This window comes from Arachis hypogaea, chromosome 5 (assembly GCF_003086295.3).
Source record: "Arachis hypogaea cultivar Tifrunner chromosome 5, arahy.Tifrunner.gnm2.J5K5, whole genome shotgun sequence".
NCBI lineage: Eukaryota > Viridiplantae > Streptophyta > Magnoliopsida > Fabales > Fabaceae > Arachis > Arachis hypogaea.
In genome coordinates, this window is record NC_092040.1 from 11,566,966 (window position 1) to 11,592,041 (window position 25,076).

Consider the following 25,076-nt stretch of genomic DNA (forward strand, 5'->3'; position numbering starts at 1 on the left):
ATTATTATTATTATTATTATTATTATTATTATTATTATTATTATTATTATTATTATTATTAATTTGGGGGATTTGCTTATTGATTAAGTAAATAAAAGAAAATCTGAGTAATATTTAAAGTAAATATTTTTAGTAGATAGTTTTTTTAGAACTTTTTTCTTAAATAGTATTGTGATTAAATGGTACTCTTTTATTCAATAAGAATATTTATAGATTAAATTAAATCAGTTATAATTAATATTTTGCTTCGATTTACATTAAATTTTTCGGATGAAATTTAGTATTTATATTTTTTATTATCGAATCTATTTGTATATTTGCAGATAAGATATTTTAAAATAAAAATATATTTAAAAAATTTATTTCTTAAAAAAATTGAATAAAATTTATTTTTTTATTCTAATAAAATTTTTTATTTATTTAAATATGTTTATTCTTAAAATGTAAATAATTTATTTTTTTAAATAATAAAAATAATATAATATAATATATATTAATCAATAATTATTAAAATAAAATATATTATTTATTTATTTATTTATTATTTAGTGCGAAATTACAAATTTAAATAATACGTAATTGGATAAAATTAGAGTATAGATTGAATTGAATTCGATTATCTTACAAATCAAATCATATTTATAAATTGCAGATTACAAATAAATATTGCCAATTTGGGGATAAGATTAACACACTTATTCAGCAGTCATATATAAATTAATTAATTAAAAATTAATTATTTATTAATTAATATGTCGGGCAATTCAATTTTGCATGGGAATCTCCGCGTGAGAACACGTTGCGTTTGCACATTAAACTTTGATGGCAAATTCGTAAAAACGGCAAAAAGAGGAGGGTTTTTGGGAAGAGGATTGGTACCCGTCTCGCATATTTAAAGGCGGTGGCATGGTGACAATCTTGCGCTGTGTTTGTTGTGGTTTGTTGGTGCAGTATTTTGTTTGAGAAAGAGAAAAAAGAAAAAGGGAAAGAGCGAGTTAAGAGAGAATGGCTGGTTCATCAGAAGAGGGACAGGTTATCGGTTGCCACTCCGTTGATGCATGGACCCAACAGCTCGAGAAGGGAAATGAATCTAAGAAGCTGGTTTGTTCTTCCCTCTCCTTTTTCCTTCCATTTATTCTTTTTCGATAAATCCCTGTTGCTGTTATGCTTCTCCCTTCGGTATTCACATCGGCCTACTAAATTAACTGTGTTTTTTGTTTTTGGTTTTGTTTTCCTTCTAAGCTCTCATGTAATTGGCTTTTTATGTTATTAGTATGATGATTAACATGCTGATTACTCATTCTTACTGCTATCATTTCGTGTTTCTGAAACTTGACCCTAGGTTTATTTATCAAGCAACTTAGAGCTTAGTGGTTCTGTTACAAAACCAACTAGCCCAGCTAGGGATTCCAATTGATCAAATTAAGAGGGTATAGAAATAAAATAATGACATGGGAACACTGATTTTTCCCCCTCGCTTCTCGTTGTAGTAGTTAAGGCTTTGTTTGGTAAGTCTATCAGGATAGGAATTGGAAATGTAAGATAGGAAGTCGTGTCCCATGTCCTCAGTGTCCTTAATTTTTGGGTGCAAACAGGAAATTCGGTAAATTTTGTCCCAGATAGAGAAATGTTTGCTTTGAAAATAATTATCTTCTTTTCTACATTGATTTGTCTTCCAGTATCTTTGTATTTTCATCACGAGATAGTTATTAAATTGGCCTAATTGATATATACAATTGAACTAGAACAATACTTGGACTGAATTTTTGGAGTTAAATTGGGGCTGAATTCCACTTAGACCGAGAGTGCACTCAGTGGATTGACTAATGTTGGCTGTAATGAGCTATGGTTCTGTTACACCTGTTGGTTCTTAGGTCCCTGAGAATCTGAGATACCTAGATGCAAGGTAGGTGAGATGCAATAAGTTCTGCCCTACTATGCAGTGGTTATTTAATTGTTGCCATTGACAGTATGATCATTAGCTTGATATGCAAAAATAAGAATAGGAGCTTAAAGTGAAGGCTTCTAGCTTATTTGAAGATTATAATCAAGAAACTCATAACCTGTGTCTTGGACTCTTTGATCTCCATTAAGGGTGTTTAAAGGTTGAGATTTTGAAAGGAAAGCGAGGAACAATGTTTGAGAATAAAATAAACTCATGGTTACTCTTCAACCCTCTTGGAATGTTGTGACAAACTGTTAATCTTGGAAATAAGGGAAGAATAAGAATTGCGTGTGTGATTTCTTGTCTCATTGGTGAAACAATTGCTCCACAATGTTGTTTTAGATATTTTGCATACTAGGACGTTTTGAGACATCTGAAGCTTTTATTTTTAATTTATTCTTAAGTATTATGCTAAAAATTGGAGGTGAATTTCCTTGAGGATCAGTCGAGTGTTACTGCTTACATATTTCATTGATCATAACCGGAAATCTTGGATATCATTGCTTTTTTCATGCCAGATTGTTGTGGATTTCACTGCTTCATGGTGCGGACCATGCCGCTTCATTGCACCTTTTCTGGCTGAGTTGGCTAAGAAGTTTACAAATGTCATATTTTTGAAGGTGGATGTGGATGAACTACAGGTAAAAATATGAATTCTTATAATCCCCCTTGATTGAAAAAATAAGAGAAGAGAAGGAGCAAATATTTATTTAGAGACTAATCATAAATAATTTACTATGCAGTCTGTTGCTCAAGACTGGGCTGTGGAGGCAATGCCCACCTTTGTGTTTGTGAAAGAGGGAACCATTATTGACAAAGTGGTGGGAGCAAAGAAGGAAGAACTGCAGCAGAAGCTTGAGAAACATGTGGCTACAGCCAGTGCTTAAACTTGCTGGTGTTACTTTGATGTTCAAAATGCCATAGACGTAGTGTGTGATGTTATCTCTTTTATACTCTAGTACCGGATACATATTAGGTATTTGTGTTATTTCACCGTACATCTTTGTATAGGTGGCGACTCTTGTCATCTATATTTAGCGAGTGATTTCGTCCTTTATTCTGTCTAAAAATAATGCTGAATAGTCTTGTACTATGACTTCGTGATTGCACATGAGAAATGGATTGATCTAATTTTACTTGTTAATTGTTATACAGTATGTTTGGACCTTTGAAACATGGGAGGGAGAGGATTGGTTGAACATGAATGAAAATAGTTCTTGTAGGATTCCTTTTTGATAATGCGATTTTAATAAAATAAAGAGAAATATTATGCGTTTTAATTATATAACCATGAAATGAGTAAATCTTTTTTATTTTCATGATGCTCTACTCTTTTTATATCATCACGAACGCAATCCCATACTCGGTATATGAATGAATTCGGGTTTTGTATTTTGTATGTTCAAGCAACACAACTATTATGTAAAGAAAATGGCCACCAGAGACAAAAATGAACAGAAAAGAGAACTTAAATAAACTTTTCCATGGTAGTATGGTTACTGTAGGATCCGTTCCTAACTTGAACCTTGGAGTTTGATTACCCAGTAATACATACACAGTAAAATCACACAACTTCCCAGTGCCCATAACCTATTAAAACTTGAAGGACGGGAACTAGGACTCTTAGGACACACACAAGGGTCCAAATTTTAGATCCTTGGTTCTAGATTCACCTATCCACCAAAGTGAATGACTTTATACAAACACTTCTACCCAAACCCCAACTACATAGAAAGAAAAAAATGAAAGGAAAGGAGAAAGAAACGAATTCATGAACCTCGTGCCTTTGGCACCACATTTAGAACATAGCTACTTCTCTTCCTAAAAGCTATGGAACTCAAACTATATTCCTTCAGCTACCACTAAATTTGCCTATGGTCCTCTCTTTATTATTAGTGTTTCATTTACTTCTTGTAAAAGCCACTTCACATTACAGATAAAAGGGTGTCTCATTGACCAATGAGCCCCTCTACTTGATGGCAGATGGAGAGCAAACAGCTTCAACTGATAACCGCTTCATCACATTGGGGCATGGATCTTGACCGAAGTTGCTGTTTGCAACTGTGATTGTGCATCTTGACTTTCCTATGCATTTCTGTCAAATGGAAAGATAAGTAGCATAAGCTATCTATTATAATTCAAATAAAAAACTCATTACTTGGGCTGTGATATGAAGAGTAATTTGGTAGTTAGAGTACCTTCTCCAAGATGGCATAGGATTCAGGAGAATGACAAACTCCCTTCTCATAGTTGCCACAAGTGCCGAAAGGTGTTCCAAAGCTTGCAAATTTGATGGAAGTAATGGCCTGCCCAGGACTACAATGTAAGTGAACCTTGGGAGCATGGAACTCTTGAGACTTGCCATAGCTCTCAATGTGCCAGTTCTTGATATTTGGGTGATATTCTGACACATCAGCACACACACTGCTCACTGATCTCTTCACAAGTGAAATACTCGAAGGGTTGCCCCCGAGTTCCTCGAAAACAACCAACAGGTTATGATTTGGCTTTAACCAAGATCGAGGAACATGGTACCTGAAAATTAGTTAGTAGTTAGTAGTTAGCATCACCAGCACCAACTACTAAAGAATCAACAAAATAACAACATTTACCATCGCTGCGTCGGTTGGCCGCAACCGAGCTGGCACTTTGGAGGTCTGAAAGAGCCAGCATAGTTGCAGTCACTGCAATTGCCAGCCGCTGAAGTAGTCCAGTATCTTCCAATGCTTTGACCATTAATCCATATTTGACCTTTACCCATATCCTTCATGTCCAATGCCAATGGCTCATCTCCTTCAGGAGCATCAAAGTAAGTCTGCAGTTTGCCAAATCAATTTTATCATTCTTCAAAGCAAATGTTTGGTTTTTCAATCAACCTTAAGAACATTTGTGTCTGTTTTTAGTTTTTACCTTGTGCCATGTCAATGGCTGCTTTTTCTGCACCACTATTGCTGTCTCCATCCACTCAACAGAAGATATTCCAGTTGGAGATGCAAGATTCATGGCCTCTCCTTGCAGACCAACCTATTTAAGAGGATCATGCCTTTTAAGATTTTGTTTTTGTAACCAAGCTAAGTTAATAAGCTTCTGAAGTGAGAAGGAACCTGATAAGTCCATTTCTGCCAAGACAAGTCCCACTTTCCCTGGTCAAGTCCATGGAGTGCAACTGGACCTAGGATTCCTGTGTTCCATGTCTCAAAATGTCCTCCCACATTCTGTGAAACAACAGAAAAGAATGGTATCAGCCATGCAATTATTAATCATTGCTATTTACCGGAATTCAAAGTTCGCTGCCGTCGGATGTAAGAAGTAAGAGATGTTAACTTACTGGAAGACCAACAGCAATGCTGAGCAGTGATATTTTGTTCATTCCAGCACGGAGGTTTACTTTCCCAATATATGTGAATCTCCTATCCTCTCTTGTTCCATAGGCAGAGCCTGTTTTTCAAACATTTATCATGTTTACTACTAATTGGATGACAAGAAGAATTATAAAACAAGCAAACTACTTACCAGATAGTTGACCATTGATAAATACATGTACAGCATGGCCTGTGGACTGAACAATGAGAGTTGGGAGTTCACCTCCATGGAGGAAAGACTCAGATGAACCTATATCAATACTGCAGACATGTTGCATGAAATAAATTAGCATCATCAAAAACTCAAAAATGTGTTTCCCAAATCACTATCATATAGCTGAAACCTTTGGAGGGTTCCTTCATAATGTCATAGACTCGTAGTGATACTATTATACACAGAAGACTAATCTAAAACATGTAAAACCATGTAAAGATCACTTCCATACCCATACTTAATCCAGCCTCTAGAAATATCGACCATTTGTTTTCATGATTTATGCAAGTGATTTGTTGTTGTTTGTGTGTGTGTTTTGGGAGAGGACTTTATATTGCATATAATGTCAATGTGTGGTAGAGTGAAAATAAGGAACAACTCTACTTTTTTTCTTAGTAAGCTAGGAATCTAAGTTGTAAGAAATTAAATCACTAAAAGGAGTAACCCAAAGCAACTTAGAAAACCAGGCTCACCTAGTTGTATACCAAAGGTAATCACTTGTATCCCGTGTAACATTTATTTGTTCCAAGAGACCAGAAGCAGTAATTGTGGAGCTGTCATCCATAGAAGAAGGATCTTCATCAAAACTCTCCCACAAGAACATTTGAGTGCTTGTGGGCATCATTTGCATCTGAGATGTTTGCACTCCAACCTAGTACAGGGAGAATATCAGTTCATTGGTTATTACAAAATTTTGTACTATTTCGTTGAGTTCTTAAAAGTGAACACATTTTCTCCTAGCATGCATAATTATGGTCCCTGAGTACAAAAGGCCACTAAGAATTCAAATTCCATAATTTTGTTACATACTTTTGCTGTATTAAAGACGACATTTCTACAATCGGGGAGGATGCTGACGGACCAAGGAGGTAGGTTGTAGTGCATATTATTGAACATGACTCTAACAGCAGAGTTTGAATCATAGTTTGAGAGAAAAGCAGCACAATCGCCTGATTCTGTAGAATATACAGAAGCCTGGAAATGGTAAACCCACTGATCAGTAAAGAAACTAGATGCCTCATTGAAATCAAAATAGAAAATAATGAAAACTGTGTGTGTTTGTGTGTGTGTTAAACCTGTTGGAAGCTCCCTAATGATGTAACAACAGCATCAGTTGAAACTAAAGCTCGCTCACACATCTTGATAGCCTTGTGAAGCTCCTTTAGATGACCATATTTTGGTTGTCTGATCAATCCTGTCATGTTTTTCACAAAAGTAGGTAAGACTTGTTTGGAAGTGATGAATGGTAAGCCTTTGAACTTAAAACTATTGATATTCATTATTTAGCCTTTGCATAATTCAGAAATTTCGGTCTCTCACCATATTCATCCAGTGGAGCATCATAGTCATAGCTGGTAGTGATGAAAGGGCCTCCGGCCGTTCGGCCAAAATTGGTTCCTCCATGATACTGCACATATATGCAAGGTAAGTCAATATGCAGTATGAATCAGCATCGCCAAATGTTTTAACTTCTCAAGCCAGTATAAGTAGAACCAACCATGTAGTAGTTTACAAAGGATCCTCCTTTTTGTATAAATCGGGCAACAGCAAATGCTAAATCTTGGACAGGTCTTTGGTGAATTGTACCACCAAATTCTGAAAACCTTTATACATGACAGAAAAATTCATAGATGTATGTTACTCATTTTGAAGCAAAACAAATTTGTAAGATCAACAATAAAAATTGTTACCAGCCACTCCAAGCCTCGGTCCACATTGTAGGTTTATAGGGTCTATTGGGAGTAAATTTATCACAGTAAAAGCCATTGCAAGTGTTTATCTGTCACAAAATAAGGAACAAGAAACAGATTATTTAATTGATGAATATGCAGTCACTTGTAGTAGTACACACATTACAAGAGGAAGCGAAAGTGTGCTCACCACTGGATCCGGAGCATCATCTTCCTTGCACATAATCCATGGGACCCCAGTTCCCATTTCGACAGCCATTTTTGCAGCCCAGTTCACATAATTTTGGCCAGCTGGTCCAAGCATTTTACTCTGTGCCCCATACTCATTCTCAATCTGAAACAACATATTTTTCATTGTACGTCATTATCGTTATTAAAGCCAGTTATTTAGAGGGAGAGTGAAAAGTTTGCAGCCACTAGTGCCTTTGCATGGAAGACAATTTATCTTATAGCAGCTATTGAGTGAGTACTAAACAATTTGGTGAAAATTGGCAGTTTTTTAAGTTCTCAGAAAACAAAAACCAAGCAAGGCCACAGATTTTGACCTGAGAGAGTATGATAGGACCACCCTGAGATTCATAGAGACGTTCACTCTTCATCATTCCCACAATCTTCTCAGTGAACCCTTGCATTGCCCTCTGCAACATCAATAAACTATCTCAATTGAAAGAAACAGAAGAAAGTTTTCTGCTTTATAATAATCAGTTACCATACAATACAAAGGCAATAATGTAAACCAAAAAAAGAGAGACCTTGAAGGGTTCATTGTCTGTTCTGAAACTTATACCAGGAACATACTTCAGCCAAACAGGAAATCCTCTGCACATTACAAGATAGCAAACATCATTGAACAAGCCAACATTACCCCACAAGACCAACAACTAAACTTTCAAGTTACAAATAAAAGAATGAAACAATTAAAATGTAGTAATAAATAATTATGTAGCAGAAAATGAGTGGGAAGAAAGTGAGGTACCCAAAGTTCCATTCAGCACAGACATAAGGTCCAATGCGAAGGTGAGCATATAGCCCTGCTTTCTGTATTGTCTTCACGAACCTCACCAGATCATACCTTCCTTCGAAATTGTACTGAATTGTATTCACATCCCCAGAAAACACCACAGAACATAGCTCAAAATGTTAGACAGAAAGAAGGACTTGAGAGAGAGAGAGAGAGAGAGAGAGAGAGAGAGAGGAAAAAAAAAGGAAATACATTGCCAGGAGAAGGCTCATGAACATTCCAAAAGACGTAGGTTTCAATGACATCAATGCCTCCCTCTTTGGCCTTCTGAATCAGATCTTCCCACATCTACACATAACCCCATTTCCCACAAAAAAAAAGAAAACAAACACCAACAAAGTGAGAATTTGGTAAAGATATAATTTTTATGTGTTTTCTTCTGTTGAAGATAAAGAAGAAGAGGTCATTACATCAGGGGTACTTCTGGGATAATGTATGGAGCCAGAGAAAAGGATTCTCCTTTGGCCATTGATGAGAATGGCCTTCCTGTCATAGCTTACACTTGACTCAACCACCCACAATAATGCTGACCAAAACAACAACGAAAGCACCAACTTGGAAACCGAGCTGGTTTCCATGTTTGTCCCCCAAGCACACTCTCCTTCACTGCAGGAAAGAAAGGAGAGAGAAGAAACCAAAAATGGAGGGTGCTGTTGTTGTTGCCTCACAGTTTGAGAGTAGCAGGGTGGTGTAGTCCTTGCTGGGGGGCACCGCACTTGTGAGCTGTAACTACTGAGTAGACCCAATTCCTTTGTATTTATATTATTTGGTTGATGTATTTGATGAGACATAGACACAGAGACACAGACATTAAAGACATGGACATAAAATATTTGTGTCTATGTATTGTGTTTGGCAAAAATAAAAAACAAGACACATATATTTAAAAAAGACTGAATTATCCTTCATTCAACCACAAGTTTTACCACCATTACAATACACCTATTATCCCAAACAATACATGCCATCACCATTAAATTTTTATTTCTTCTAATAATTTTTTATTTCTTCTAATATCATCTTAAATTATCATTTAAATATTAAATATATAATTATTCTTGAAAAAAAATAGAAAATTAAAGTTCAGAATTTATCAAAGATTAATCAAAATTTAAATAAATAAAAAAATTAAATGTACAAAATTTTTTTGAAAAAAAATAGAAAAGTAAATTTAGTTGTAGAATCTAAAAGAGAAAGAGAAAAAAAAAGATTTGGGAAGATAAGAAGACAAATTTTAAAAACTCAATAAGGGTAAAAGAGTAAAAAATTAGTGTCTCACAAGTTGTGTCTCAGTGTCTCACCAAATTGGAGGTACACAAATTTAGTGTCTCCGTGTCCATCCGTGTCCTCCCGTGTCCTTCGAAAATCTGTGTCTCACCAAACCAAACAGCAGACATGTGTCACCGTGTACCACTGTGTCTATGTCTCAGTGTCTATGTCTCAGTAACCAAACGCTACCTAATGGCACTCATAATCACAGGTGTCAATGCCCATTATTGCGTGGCTTCACTCTACATTGCAAATTAAACTACTTCTATAGTTCTATGGCATGTAGATATATATAGTGGCACTAAAAAAAAATTAAAATTGGGCTAACTTTTATGGAGACAGAGTCACAGACATGAATTCATCAGTACAAGAATTGTGTAGTGTAGTGTGTTACCTTAAACACACAATCTAGGAAAATGTACTTACTGTCAATGAAGTAGTATTATTGTTGGATTTTATTGATTTAAAATTTTAATAAACTTGTTTTAGAAAGAAGCTAAAATGATGATGATTTCTTAAGCATGTTTATTGGGATGACAGTAGTCTTCAGTGGAACTATTTTCAAGCGGTGACATCAATTGAATGAAGCTATATTCTTGCATAACAAACTCTGTCTGTTAACATTTGGAACGTGTCATAGTGCATGGTTTAGTCCACTGGTCCATCACAATTAATTTTAATATTTTGATATCTATTAAACTCTTAATAAGTAAAATAAAACTTACCTGACTGTGGAGTCACTACATTTTTTTTTATTGAATAGAACTAGTGTATATGGTATTATAGTTTATGGCTTTATGGATTAGTTAATACTTAATACATAATTCAAAAACAGTGAGTTTTGAGGAGTGTTGTGAATGAATGCGGTATTTATGAGAAAAATGGTCCACACATGTGAACCCTACTTGTTTGTTCGTTACTCGTTGCTTACCTTTACCGTTTCATTCACATCTACATAAATAAAAGGTATCAATATATGTATAGCGACGAGAGGACAAGCTGTCTTATTTATTTGGGTTTGGCTTTTTGGCCACTACGTATTTATTTTTATGTGATGACTTATTATGACTATCTATTCTAATGTGAACAACACATAGCAAGAGGTCTTAAATATGCATATAGTTGCATACCCTGGAGTTTAATTAATTAAACATTCTTACTTTCAATGCTGAAATCATATTAAGCAACAAGGACTACTATATTGTTCAGCTCTAATACTACGTTAGTTGTGTTTTCAGAAATTAAGGATAGCTTAAATAGCTTACTAATCCAATATCAAGCAAAAAGAAAGTAGAAATATTATTATTATTATTACAAGAGAAGGAATTTAGTTTTGTTTTGGTTTTAATTTTCTGAAGTAACAAAAAAGAGATGAAAAATTAAAGCCTTGATGCAGGTTTTTTTTTCATTTTTCTCTTGGGATAATTTAATTACTTTCTTGCAATTTTTTTTTTCAACAATAGATTTTATAATTCTTTAGTGTACGTTACGTACTTACCGTGAGCATAATTTTACTAACTAGTGAACTGGACATTGGATTCTCACCTCTTGTATCTTGATGGAGATGGCTAGGTAGGCCATGCTTTTTTCTTTATTCTTTTCGTTTCTTTTCCTTTTTCATTGTAATTTTAAGTGCAGTGAACCAATGGTTATGGGTTAGTTTGAGATAAAGAGCGTCATTAGTTAATCGAATATTCACTTTCTTTTCATCAATAACAGTAAAAGGGTACGGTGCAACTACAAATTACTAGCAAAAGATAAAGGCAAAGAAAAGTATAGTGTTAATTGTAAAATGATCCTCCAATTTATTATAGTACTACATACATCTAGTCAAAAGCACTTGTTTCTTTTTAATTCATTATTATGGGGTTGAACAATTAATCACTTTAATTTGTGGAGAGCACAAAGTCAAAGGAGAAAGAATATGGTTGGTAAATCATAATAGTGATGATATATCTGCTATATACAAGGTTAATTAGCCCCCACATGGGGGCATGTTTGGTCGTGTCATATGAATGGACGGCACCTAGTGATTTAGTTTCATTTATGATGTTCTAACTTGTACTAATTGTTCGAATATAATAGCTTAGCTTTTGGACTTTGATTTCAGATTTGTTCAACACGTTTAACGGCGAGAAGGACGGGTGTAGATTGGAATTTTGGAGTAGTGAGTTGTTCTGATTGTGTGTAGGACACCACACTCAACTAATTTGTTTCTTACTTGAACCTTCCAAATCACGTTTACCCACAACTAACATATCTATCCCATGTGTTCATACATTAAGAGTAGGTAATATAATGTTCCTTTCCCAAATATGAATTTAAAAATGCGAGATTCCATCTTCAATCATATTTTCTGGCGATATTAGTACACACTACACACACTATGTCTATTATGCCTGTTCTCTTATCAATTACAACAATTATGTGAAGTTGTTTTACTACTTTGTAACAAGCAACAACTACATTATGCAAATTTACATTTTAGCGGGGCATATCAATATCGAGACACCCTATTCAGTTAGTTTTTCAGTTGTATCTCATTTAAATGCAACGAGAAATTTTTGAAGGAAAATTCTTTTTCGGTTTAGTAAACTCACCAACTAGATAAGTGGGACCTCGATCGCTCATTGCCTATTGATGGAACATATATACTTGTAAAAAGACACTCCGATATTTCAATAAATAAAATGTGATTTCGAAAATTAAGTAAGAACTTGTGTGTATCCTCTTTAATTTTGCCTTTGCGCGTCCTCGGTTTATAGAATGTGTACTCTCATAACAGTTTTTTGTCTTTATAAGTTTCAATAGACATTAAATATTGATTATCAGGGTTCTGCGATTAACCGTTTTGATGATTTTATATGTTTTTCGTGATTTCTATCAGATTTTTATATTCTAAAAATTTACTGGATTTAACTAATATGTGTTTTTAGGACACATAATAAATTTATCATTAATAGAGGATTTTAATTTTTTTATTTAATAGATATAAAATAAATACATTAAAAACTTCAACTTTTGTAAATTTAATAAAAATTATTTTAAGTTAACTTATTTTTTTTGGACACATGATAGGTAAATCCAAATTTAATTTATACAGGCCAATTTTAAGATTTGGTGAGTTTAAACAAATCATTTAATCAATTTATGGACATAAATTCCAATATAAAACAGAAATATATACAATTACACGTGAACATGTGTGAAAATATTTACAGTATATATCCACTTAAATAGCTATAAACTTGACCCTAAAACTAAAATAAATGACGGTTTCGTTAAGGAACCAATTAAAAATATAGTCAACTAGAATCAATGTAATTAATTTTAAAATAAGAGGTTTATTATAAAAAAAATAATTTTTTACTATTCCTAATTTTTAAATATTAATGCTAAAAATATAAGGAATTAACTTAAATTAGTTCATGATATAGTTAGTTTCTTAAATTTTTTCAATAAATAAATAACCTTACGAAGAGAGTTGCTTATTATATATACCAATAACCAAATATTGTACACTTTCAGTTTGCAATAATGGAAAATATACAATATCCCGAAAAAGAATATATCTTATTTTTGCTATATATCAAAATGATATATATGGGTCATTTCTGCTTGTTGATAAAGCATGTTGAAAAAGAAAATATTTTTTTCCATAAAAAACTTTATTTAAAATTGTTCAATATAATACATATTAAAAGATTATCCTTTGGTATGAATAACCACTAACCACTCGAAAAATTGATTCTAAGTGGTTGAAGAAAGAAAAGAGGAATACAAGACGTGAGTGGCTAAAGGGATGGACGTTAGTGGTCCACGTCATAACGGATTCATGCATTTATGGGGCCCACCACTATGAAAGTAGAGCCCCAGCACGTGCCACGCATGAAGCAAAGCGGGTGATTAACACCGTTAGGGTAGTGGGCTTGTGGCTCCTGGGATCCTATCGCCGTTAACGTCGGTCCGTTGAGCTTTGGGATCACGCGCAGGAAGGTGGAGGAGAAATGGCCCTGGTTCACACAAAATCACGAGGATCTTTGTGCTTTGTGGGATTATATACACACATTATTATCTCAATTAATGCCTATTGCCTCATATCCTTGTCCTCTACTACCTTGTAGGCTTGTACCTTTCCCATAAGGAAAAATATAGGTACAAATATAATATCTGTTAATTTATTATTAATAATAATTAATTATTATATTTTAAATATATATATAAAAAATATATTCTAAAAATATATATATAAAAATATTTTATTTCTATTAAATATAACCATAAATAAAAATTACCAAAAAATTAACAAAAATACTATTGATAATTGATAATGTAACAAATTGTTCTCATAAAATAACATGCTTACTTACTTAATATTATAATTTATTTTTGATATATATATTAACTATTGATACATTGACTATTATTATAAAAATTATATTTGTATTTAATCAACAATACAATAGAATCAGCAAATATTATTATTTAAAATCAATACTTTATATTTATAAAAATTTATATATATAAAATATATAATTTATATTTATATTTATTAAAATTTATATACCTAAATCAGTATTATTTTATATTTATTAAAATTTATACACGTGAATTAATATTAAAGATAATGGACTTAACATAAGTATTAAAGTATACCCTGATACAAAGAGTAAATTTAAGTAAAGCTTGTTTTCCTATGAGAAATTACAATATTATATTTTTAGAAAAAATATAGGTAGATAATGAAAATATTAAATAATTTGAATAATGGATATATTAGATATTTATTTCACTAAGTGTGCAGATAGTTATTCTAATATTAAGATTTAGGTAGGTAATTTAGAGATAATATATTGTTTTTTATTTGATTGGTGATTATTTATATTGTTCAAGAAAGTTATTGGTTAGCATAATTCATATTTTTATTCAGTATAATGATAAAATTGTGAAAGAATAAGAAAAGAAAAGAATGCGAACTTTTATTGATTGTTGATTAATTGAATTGTAGTATAAACTAGGAAGGTAAAACTAAGTATATATAAAGCATTGACCTATAAAAGATAAAAATAAATAAAATAAAATAAAGATAAGATAAAGACTAAAATTATAATTGAATTTTTATATTCTGCTGAGATGAATTTGTATCTCATAAAATTTTTTTATTGTTGTCATGGCTAAAGGTGGAAGAGTAGTTTAATATATAATAAAAACATTTTTCTAACTCATTCTTCATGCATAAGGCATTAAAGCGACAAATGGCGGCGAAGGTGGCTAGCAGTGCGACGAAACAAGTGTTGTATTCGTTGCTGTATGATGTGATTATGTATGTTCTGAATGATATTTTTACTTTTATGAATTTATAGGTAGCATGAATTGTAAGCCGCACCTACTCTGAGTCTCTGAGTGAATTTGGCATGACTCATTTGGATCTATTGTTGTTTCAGTGAATTTCTCTTCTATTAACGAATTAAGATTTTATATTACTAACAGAATTCGACTCTTGAAATAAACAGTATTTTTGCTACGTGAAATCAACTAGGAAGCGTAACCTGATAATGTAAGAGTTGTGGATTGAAACTCTATAACAGAATGCAGTGAAAGGCTCTCAAACAAATTAAAGTACAGAAAAATAACTGACCAAAAATATTATTTGTATATAAAAATTAACTATTAAAATCAGTTATTTTATATTTATGTATAAATATAATTATTATTTAATTTATTTTTAATATATATTTTATATTTTAATATATATTTTATATTAGTAGCTTATTTTAATATATACCTAATATAGTTGATAACTGAAGTACAAAACAAAATTAGGTAAATAGCTATATTTTAGCCAAACTTTAGTCAAGTGTCAAAAACACTTTTGGCTTTGTTTTTTCTTTATTTTCTTCTGTATTTTATTCCTCACTCTCAAATTTTTGTCATTAAAGGAAAATTTACTCAACTAATTAAAAATTAAAGAGAAAAATAGAGAAGAAATTATTCTCGTATGCATATTAAATGGAATAATATATAGTTGGTTTTTATGAAGACTTTGTATACACAAGTACACTTCAGGAGTTCAGGTAGCTATCGAATGTGACAGCAGCTAATAACGAACTCTAACTAATTCTTGAAATACGGAATTTAATCACAACTAACTTTTAACCACCATAACTTAATATATTCATTAATTAGTAGATGTTGTTTAAAAGGTGTGGTTGTATTGTAAACCCCCACGACCAAACATGCTGAATATATACTTGGGAAGAAAAAAAAAAGTTTCATTATTTAACATTTTGAATGAGCCTTCTGGCCTCCATGGAGATTCCTTCGACTGTAAGATTTATTCAAAACGATTAGTATAGTGCACTATTCTTTTCTGTTTAGTTATTTCAGGACCCTTTAGAATATAATATATGTAATGGCAGTATATATAATACGTAATACTATGGGGTTAGGGTTAGGCAGCCACTGCTATTTGACAAAGTTAATGGAGTAATGGGTTCTAATTTTTATATGGCGTAAAGTTGCTCAACCTAGAATTTGGTCCACATGTCGTATTGATATTGCGTTCGCTTTTTCAATAATTAGACCAATGGGACTTTATTCTCCATTTTGGTTTTGGCGGGAACTAAATGAATTCCTCTCTATACATGGCGCCACAAAATGCTTGTTTTTGCAATATCTTTTCTTTTTCTCTTAATTCTTCGATCTAGAATTAAGCTAGTCCTTTTTGTCTCGATAATGTTAATACAAGTAGTTATTAGGTTGGCCTAATGTTCTTTATAATATATTATTGTTGTCTTTATGTCATAATAATTTTAGTAGTGGACGATTACAATAATACTCTGGAAACTAATCTTGTAAGGAGACAACATTCGAATCAAATCCATTCCAATTTCATATGTCACTCCTTTAGAACACGGGGCAGGTAAAGGTAAATAGCAACCGCCAAAATTATGTTGTTATATATCGTGTGTCATAGGAAGGACAACGTAAATGAAGCTATGTATAAATCATTGGCATGGGGAGTAAACCCAAAAGCAAAGCAAAGCAAAGCAAGGAGCAAGGAACAATTATTTTGTATTGGGAAGGAATGGTCAACGAAAAGTAAATTAAAGCATGCATTCAAAGGGAGTGAGAAGAGCGTGGCTGGCATACTTGCCATAAATTATGAATTAGGAATTCCCCGTAAGCTTTGTAACAATAATTGATTTGCTCCATGCTTTGTTCTCAAGTTCTTTCGTTTTACTTTAGCCCCCAGTTGTCCCCCCATTCATGAATAGACAAACTGACAAAGTATATGGCTCCAATCTAATTTGCCATCATCTTCAACTACTCAACCCTGCTTGTGTCCCACAATATTTATACATAATAATGAGTACGTATGCCTTTTATCCAATTCACTCTCACTACTTGCTGATGCTATCAAATATGGTACGCTGACCTATTAGTTTATTGAATGATTACAAATACACATTTGACAATAATAATCCTATTACATCTCCAAGAACATATGAGAACAAATTATATCTAACACACCACATATTTTTGCATTTGGATAAAGAAAAAGGAGAAAGGTACTTATTTGGGCCCAGATACAAAAAGGAAAACTATATGGGCTTGGATAAGATCGTTTGGGCTCCAATACGGCCCAATCAAGAGAAGATCTATGTCCAACGTCGCGAAGAAGCAAGCAGTGGTACCTGACCATGCTTGGAGCCCCAAGGCGCGTCCTTGGGTTAATCCCCTATAGTCTACAAAAACTGTCACCGCGGCAACTGCACCACCACGATGTCAACAATGGTGGCGGTGGCAATAGTGAAAAAGAAGAGAGCTTTCGTTTCTACAAGAGCAGAGGTCAACACATTCTCGTCAACCCTCGAATTCTCGACACCATCGTTCGGAGGTCCGCTATCAATCCCACTGACACTGTCCTCGAGATAGGACCCGGCACCGGCAACCTCACCCTCAAGCTTCTAGAAGCCGCCCACAGGGTCGTCGCCGTCGAGATCGACGATCGTATGGTACATGTACTCGAGAAGCGCGTCCTACAACACGGCCTCCGCCACAAGCTCAACGTAACTAACTAACTAACTGTAAAAGTTTTCTAACGTTACTTCTTTTAGTCATCCACATGTTCGATGAAATGCCTCAACCAAAGTTTTTATTTTTCTCCTTGGGGATTTCAGGTTATACAAAAAGATGCGTTGCGAATACTATTCCCACACTTTGATCTCGTGGTGGCGAACATTCCTTATGGGATTTCGTCACCTCTTCTGATGAAACTGGTGTATGGAGCATGCCCATTTAGGAGTGCAACTCTTCTGCTTCAGAAGGAGTTTGCTGGAAGGTTACTGGCCAATCCCGGTGACTCTGAGTTCAACCGATTGGCGGTGAACGTGAAGCTTGTGGCTGACGTGGAGTTTGTCATGGATGTTAGCAAGAGGGACTTTCTGCCATGCCCCAAAGTTGATTCCTCTGTTGTCATAATCCGCCCCAAGGATCAGGTTCCAGATGTTGATATGCGTGAGTGGAGGGCCTTCACCAGGACTTGTTTTAGCAGGAAGAACAAGACACTTGGGGCCACCTTTAAGCAAAAGTCCAAACTTTTAAGCTTGTCCAAACTGTCCAATGTATCTGGTTTTGCCGAAGAAGAAGAAGAAGATGATGATGATCATGACCATGACGAAGGGGGGTCTCAGAGGTCTTTTAAGGAAAAGATTATTGGGGTGCTTAAAACGGGAGGGTATGAAGACAAACGGCCTTCCAAACTTTCTATTGAGGAATTGCTGCATTTGCTCTCATTGTTCAATGGAGCTGGCATATATTTTCATGACTGTCGCAAGAACTCTAATGAAGATAGATTTGATGAAGATGATGGCTAGTGCCCCCTGGTTAGCAACTGCTCCATGGAATATAGGCCTTACATATATAAAGAAAAGAAAAAGAGATTCATATTGAAATCAAAGTGAAGGTCTTGATGATATTAAAACCTTTGAATTTTTGCATTAATGAAAGCCTGAAACTGGGTAACAAATTCATGCAGAGTTATTTTCTTTATAACGATTCGCTATGTTTATTGTAGGCCTTGCATAATTTATTGTAAAGTTAAACAAATACTAAGTTTCTTCTTTCTAAGCGTCTGTGTGTTTATGAAGTATGTGAAAGTTCCTAACATAGTGAGAGATAACATGCAAATTTTGCTTTTCATACCCCTACTTTAATTATCTTACAGTAAAATTAGTCACTAATATCAATCACTAATATCAGGGATTAATTTACTAGTCCGCTTAAGTAAGTTTTGAGATTTGAATTTCACTTTATGCATGCAACAACTAGGGGTGGTAAAGGACAAAAATTCGCGGGACACTGAACTATAAATTTGAGACCGTGAGTTAAACTCGCACGGCCTAACCCACGGATTTTGACGGGATGAATTTACCTGATGAAACCGTTATTCTATGATTTTACTTCAAAAAATTTGGTTAATAATTATGTTTATTAGATTTTTATAATTATAAAAATTTTAGTGTTTGTAAATTTAAAAATGATAATTTTATTGTTTTTAAAAATTATAAATTTATTAAAATATTTACAAAATTATATATTTTTTTAATATTTAATTATATAAAAAACAAAAACAAAAATAAGTAGGCTTAACCGTCGATCTACCATTAAGCCGAGTGGGATATAAATGCGAGCTAGCCCGTATATTACTTCTAACAGTAATTCATTAGTCAATGATAAATCTTTAAATAAAGTTCAATACTGTAGTGAATTAATTTTTGATCTGCTGCTAAAAAATTATCGTAAAAGACAAAAAAAAATTAATCACTAATATATAATATACATTAAAATATATATATATATATATATATATATATATATATATATATATATATATATATATATATATATTAGATAGTTGATTTTAATATATAGATAGCAGTTATAAATTTAATTAAGTAATACCACATTTTATGGCGATAGTTTGCCCTATTTTCTTTCTCGGCAATAATAGTCCCCAATCCCCATAGGTATAAAATAGTTTAAGCTGCATGCATAAGCGGAGCATCTTCACTTTGTGCTAATATTGAAGAGGTTTTTTTTTTTATGGTATTGAATATTGAAAAGTTTTAGTAGCCTGTAGCAGAGCTCGAGCTAATTTCACGGGATGGGGCCGAAAGCAACGCAAAACCCACAGCAGATATGAGTTAACACTCAAAATCACTTCTGAAATTTGGATCATGTCTTAGATTAACTCATAAAATTTCAATTAACTCAATTTGGATTCTTAAATTTCGATTGGTAACTCGCATTAGTTCAGAGTTTACTTCATTAACAATGAGCTAAATTGACACATTAGGTTGCCATGATATGAAATGATATCATTTGATGGTTGTGTAAATTCACGAATTAAATTACATATTTTTAGTTTTTACAGGAGAAATCATTCTTGCGCAAATCACTCGACTATTACTTTCTCTTCGTGTTGCCATTCTAAGCAACCTCTGTTGCGATTACCGTCGCTCGATCAACTTAATGTGCCAACTCAACTCATTGATGGAGATAAATTCTGAGACTAAATACTAGTCACAAATCGAAATCTAAAAGTCTAAATTTGGTTAATCAAAATCTAAAAGATGAATTTAAAGTACAATGAAAATTTCCAAGAACAACCATGTAGGGAAAATTTTAATTGATAGAAGACAAGGTATGAAAGAGTTATAGCTAAGGAGGGCCCAAAGGCAGCTCTCTCCCCCGCAAGATGATGCGACACTAGAACTAAATAAATGCCTGTAAAGCTAGCAAAATAAATCAAAGAATACATGCATGCATAAATGATAAATTGTTTTCTCAGTAATGCGCAAAAAAATAATAAAAATTTAACAAAAACAGTGTAAAATTATCTTATTTAACATTTATTAATTCTAGCGATAATTAATGAATGTTATACGAAAACAAATTCAAAAAATGTTTGGCTAATATTTTTTCGTTACTAAACATTTCAGTTCTTGAAATGTCCCTTTTTGTTATAAGATATATTATTCGTATTCATTTATGTCTTCTACCCAGAATGAACACAAATTCTTTTCTTATTGGATAAACATTGAAATTCCATTCCATTCCATTATAAAGAGGTGTCTATGGACTTGATGTACAAGAAGGAGTGAATACATAAAACATTTCCCATTGTCTTCCTTTAATTCTTATTTTATCCCCCATGTTAAAATAAATATCCCTCTGTACACCACCGGGATTTATTTATGATCTAATCCAATCATGCATTAATGGGTTCTACACTAATTGGCAGCTTTCTTTTCATCTTGACGGTTGGAAAGTATATTATTTCATCTGTCTCAGCTACCCATCTGCTTGAAAGAAAAGAAGGGGAATGCTGGGTAAATAATATCTTTCTTGAATAACATGAACATCCACTAATCAAATAAAAATACACTACACTCTAATTTAATGTTACTAATTAAATTTACTCTTTTAACTCTATTAATTCACATTGTTCACACATTGTTCAAAAATATTGTTGGTTTCCTATACTTTTCCACAAAGGAATTACAGAATGAAATCGCAAAATCATTATTTTCCTTTAAAAAAAGAAAAGTAATTTCTAGTGAAGCTCATATACTATTTACCTGTAAGTAGTGACAAGATGGTGAAGGAAAATAGAAAGCTCTAGCCTAGAGAGTTCTAACCCAGGGCATAATCTCTGTCCACCGCCAAATGGGGTAAAACAGTTGTTACTAGCCGCAGCTCCAATTTTCTGCAAGTTTTATATGATTATTAATTATATATGAAATAATCATGATAGATACGTTTTGATATATAGTTGTTACCTCCCATCTCCATGGATCAAACTTAAAGGGGTTTTCATAGTTGTTGGAGTCTAAGTGAACAGAGGTAAGTGATGCCATAACACACCATCCCTTAGGAATTAAGTACCCTGAAGAGAATTAATTAGTATAGATAAGTAAGTTTGTTATACATGCACAAGTGTTGTTGGCCGAAACAACTCACCTTTAATTTCTACGTCTTTGACTGCTTTTCTCCAAATGCCGTTGACAATATTGGCCATTCTAAGAGTTTCACTTATGACCTTATAGAAAGCAAAATAGTAAGATTAAACACTACATGTAAATTGCAGATAGAGTTAGAGACTCACATTCTGAGTAAATTGCAGTGACATGTAATCAGTCCATGCATATTCATCTGAAGAGTTAGGACTACTACTCTTCTGCCTCTTCAGTTGCATGTTCTCCTCCTAGTAATAACAAAAATCCAAATCAGACAAGTAAACTAAACTTTAATTAGAGTAAAAAAGTGAGGCTTACTCGGAGTTTGGAAAGAGCAAGAGGGGAGTTAGAAAGGAAGAAGAGAGCGATGGTCATGGCAGTAGGAAGGGTCTCTTCACCAGGTATCATCATCTCTATTATGTTGGAGCTCATCATTTCCAACGTCAGCTCCGGATTCCACTCATTCCCTAACACCACGTCCACCACATCCTTCTCCTCTTCATTACTAGCTTTTTCCTTCTTCTTCTTTTTCCTCTCCTCTATTATCCTCTTCACAATCTTCACCATCCTTTCTTTCGCCTGCATGCATGCATGCATCTCATCACTCAAACTAAACCAATTCCAAGTAAATTAAATAATTAATAATAAACCTTCAAGGATTTGTATAGCCTTGTTCCTGGAAACTTGAGGGGCAAGCAAATTAACCCTTTGATGAACTCTTCAAATTCTTTCTTCAACAACTTGAGCTCTTCACCAGCACCAACGCTCATCAAAACTTTAACCAATACACTAAACGTAATCTGACACATACATACACTCATCAAAAAGAGTAATTGATTTATGCATGTATATATAGAATTATAGATATAGTATACCATTTTGACTTGATCTTGAACGTATATTGATTGGTGCGAGGTCCAAGTGGCCAAGCATTGTTTGACAGCGCGTTCAATGTCAGTGGTGATTCGAGCCTTGAGGTGCGGGGATCGGAGGAAGCCTCCGATGAGTGCATGCATCTTCCTGTGGAGGGTGCCATTCATGTGGAGTATGGAGTGTTCCCCCATGAGTTCCCTTATTGATTTGGGATAAGCAGGGACGAACATGTTCCCTTGGTTCATCAGAACCACCTTGTTCACCTCCACCTCCGTCGACACTATCACACTGCTTCCCAATATGCTCGTCTTGAACACATTCCCATACCTACAAACATTTCAATTTCCTTTCTATCTTAATTAAAAATATTTAAATGTTTTAATTAATTCCTTGACCTAACTTTGCATATATCGGTCCCATTTTGGAACTAGTGATGCCTCAATTATAGGCTATACCTAAAGCTAGCTAGCTAGGTTCTTTTTCTTTATAGCAAGAAATAAAAACCTTAATTATTGAAACTTGAAAGGATCCATCCTTCATCGTTGTAAAGCTATAGTACACTCATTAATTCTCTCGTTTCGTCTTTTCAGTACTTTTCATAGGGTAAAACGTACAACTCTACAACTGAACTCACCTTTGTCTTTCTCCCTCGCCACGCAAGTCAAATTAAATAAAGAAACTGAATTTAAATAAACTAAAATTCTGAATCTGCTTAATTTTTCTAGTTAAGCTATAATTAGTGTTAGTAGCTGGTTTATGTGCTTTATTATTATTATAGTAGATAATAAGTAAAAATAGTACATGAGTGTGGACCAGGAAGACAAAATTATTGTGAGCAACACATGGGAATGGTGAATGGAAAGGACCATAGTCATATCATTTTCAAAAATAAACTGGGCCTTCACATATAGAGGAGAAAGATATTGGTATGATGGATAACGAAATCTTTTAGCGGTTTTCAATTTTTTAGTTATCCTGAATACATATTAATTATATTATTCCAAATAAAATATGACTATGACTCATCACAATTTCACATACAATAAATACTTTGCTTTTCTTTTTCTCCATCGAAAATTGAGAATTGACTAAAGTTTTTTGTGGTGGGAATAATAATCACACTTGTATGTGCATTAATTAATAGTATATAATATTGGCGGAGCATGCATGTCATTATTATTGCCCTAATGAAAAAGAAGCATGATGAGAATGGAAATAATAATGATGATGATGATGCGCATGCAAAGAATGAGTACTTACATGGACTTGCGCTTTTCCAAGAAGGTGAGAGGTTGAGGTTGAGAAGTGTAGCCAGAGGCAATGAAATCAAGGGTCTCTCCGATTATAGGCCAACCCCACCGCCCTTCTGGAACCTTCCCCTTTCTCACCACCTTCTTCTTCTTCTTCTTCTTGTTATTTTCACGGAGAAGCCACCAACAAAGACTCGTGATGAAGCAGATTATTACTCCCGTCACAATCATCCATGCCATGTCTTGTTTGTGATGCTCTCTCTGGCTATATATACCAACCACCAAGTCATAAGCAGTGACTCGTGGCGGTTTTGGGTTCATGCAGGTGTTAGATGAAAGAAAGGAAAATGAATAGGTAGGGAGGGAAACAGAAAGTGAGGTGATTAAGGGAGAAACCTTTTTCTTGTTTTGGAGTGAAGAGACTTATATATATATCATGTAAACAAGAGACGATAGACACGAAGGAGATGGATTGGATATCTATCATCTAAATCTAAATACTATATATCTAGAAACAAAGCTTACTAATCAAGTGAAAGAGAGTAACCCAACTATTTTAGTCCTATAAAAATTAGTCTTCACCAAATTTTGTAATTTGTAATTATTAATTAATTATTATTAATATTTTAATAATATAAAATTATATTTAATAATATAAAATTATATATTCTTTTTTATTAATTAAATATTAATTAAATTTTAATAAAAATTATGGCTTTTTAAACTTTCTCATAAAAATATACACTTCAAATTAAAATAATCCAAAATTTTTTTTCTTTTTTGAGAATTACAAAAGACTTTTGTACATTTCAAAATTTATTTTTTTGATATAATTATTTAATAGCTTACTTTAATTTTTCTCAAAAAAAAATGTATAAGTTTTAGGGTGAATCTTCACAAGAAAATACTTTTATGTAAAAATAATAACTAAAATATTAGCATATATTATATTACATAATTTTAATTAAATATGTTAAATTATATAATATTAATCAAATAATATCTTTATTTAAAGATACTTTTATACCAATAGTAGTCACCAAATTTTATATTTCTCTTAACTACTTAGAATAAAAATACACTCTTGATCTTTTCAGAAACTAAATTATAATAGACAATTTTGTTATTTTATTTTCCTTTTTATTCCTCTCATGTTTAGTATATGTTTTATAAAAATATACATATAAATAATATTTGTTTGGCATTTAATATGAGATGAGATGAGCAGTATTGGGTTCACCTAATTCGCCATGCTCCATTATTATTTTGTCTTCACTCTATTTAGAAATGTAAGAAACCCAAATCTCGAAGCCCACCCACGCTTGTCCTTCCCATATTGTTGTTTCTCTTCACTTTTAAGTAAGTCATGACTTAGTTAATTACTTGGTTAATTTGGTTCAATCTTGTGACGTATAATAAAATCAATAG

General features: G+C 33.1%; 4 protein-coding genes across 4 annotated transcripts; 2 read left to right on the forward strand and 2 right to left on the reverse strand.

Annotated features, from left to right (window-relative positions):
- The first annotated feature begins 772 nt into the window (after window positions 1-772).
- On the forward strand, window positions 773-3,089 carry LOC112800768 (thioredoxin H-type). The gene is made up of 3 exons (XM_025843160.3): window positions 773-1,101; window positions 2,464-2,586; window positions 2,689-3,089. The coding sequence occupies exons 1-3, from the start codon at window positions 1,006-1,008 to the stop codon at window positions 2,830-2,832; spliced, it is 363 nt and encodes a 120-aa protein (XP_025698945.1). The 5' UTR covers window positions 773-1,005; the 3' UTR covers window positions 2,833-3,089.
- Window positions 3,090-3,396: 307 nt separating this feature from the next.
- LOC112800767 (beta-galactosidase 3) lies at window positions 3,397-8,964 on the reverse strand. Its single transcript, XM_025843158.3, has 19 exons — window positions 8,644-8,964; window positions 8,426-8,521; window positions 8,189-8,301; window positions 7,965-8,031; window positions 7,758-7,850; window positions 7,403-7,546; window positions 7,213-7,301; window positions 7,020-7,125; window positions 6,842-6,929; window positions 6,598-6,716; window positions 6,332-6,496; window positions 5,995-6,173; window positions 5,459-5,568; window positions 5,274-5,383; window positions 5,050-5,160; window positions 4,856-4,969; window positions 4,558-4,760; window positions 4,144-4,480; window positions 3,397-4,040 (listed from the first exon to the last, which is right to left on the reverse strand). Exons 1-19 carry the CDS (start codon window positions 8,809-8,811, stop codon window positions 3,915-3,917), a joined length of 2,538 nt encoding a protein of 845 aa, XP_025698943.1. The 5' UTR covers window positions 8,812-8,964; the 3' UTR covers window positions 3,397-3,914.
- A 7,680-nt stretch (window positions 8,965-16,644) lies between these two features.
- LOC112800769 (ribosomal RNA small subunit methyltransferase, mitochondrial) lies at window positions 16,645-18,634 on the forward strand. Its single transcript, XM_025843161.3, has 2 exons — window positions 16,645-17,574; window positions 17,686-18,634. Exons 1-2 carry the CDS (start codon window positions 17,206-17,208, stop codon window positions 18,379-18,381), a joined length of 1,065 nt encoding a protein of 354 aa, XP_025698946.1. The 5' UTR covers window positions 16,645-17,205; the 3' UTR covers window positions 18,382-18,634.
- A 1,953-nt stretch (window positions 18,635-20,587) lies between these two features.
- Window positions 20,588-24,222, reverse strand: LOC112800770 (3-epi-6-deoxocathasterone 23-monooxygenase CYP90C1). The gene is made up of 9 exons (XM_025843162.3): window positions 23,659-24,222; window positions 22,401-22,725; window positions 22,176-22,325; window positions 21,844-22,104; window positions 21,675-21,773; window positions 21,530-21,608; window positions 21,349-21,455; window positions 21,148-21,275; window positions 20,588-20,868 (listed from the first exon to the last, which is right to left on the reverse strand). Exons 1-9 carry the CDS (start codon window positions 23,967-23,969, stop codon window positions 20,778-20,780), a joined length of 1,551 nt encoding a protein of 516 aa, XP_025698947.1. The 5' UTR covers window positions 23,970-24,222; the 3' UTR covers window positions 20,588-20,777.
- Window positions 24,223-25,076: the final 854 nt, after the last annotated feature.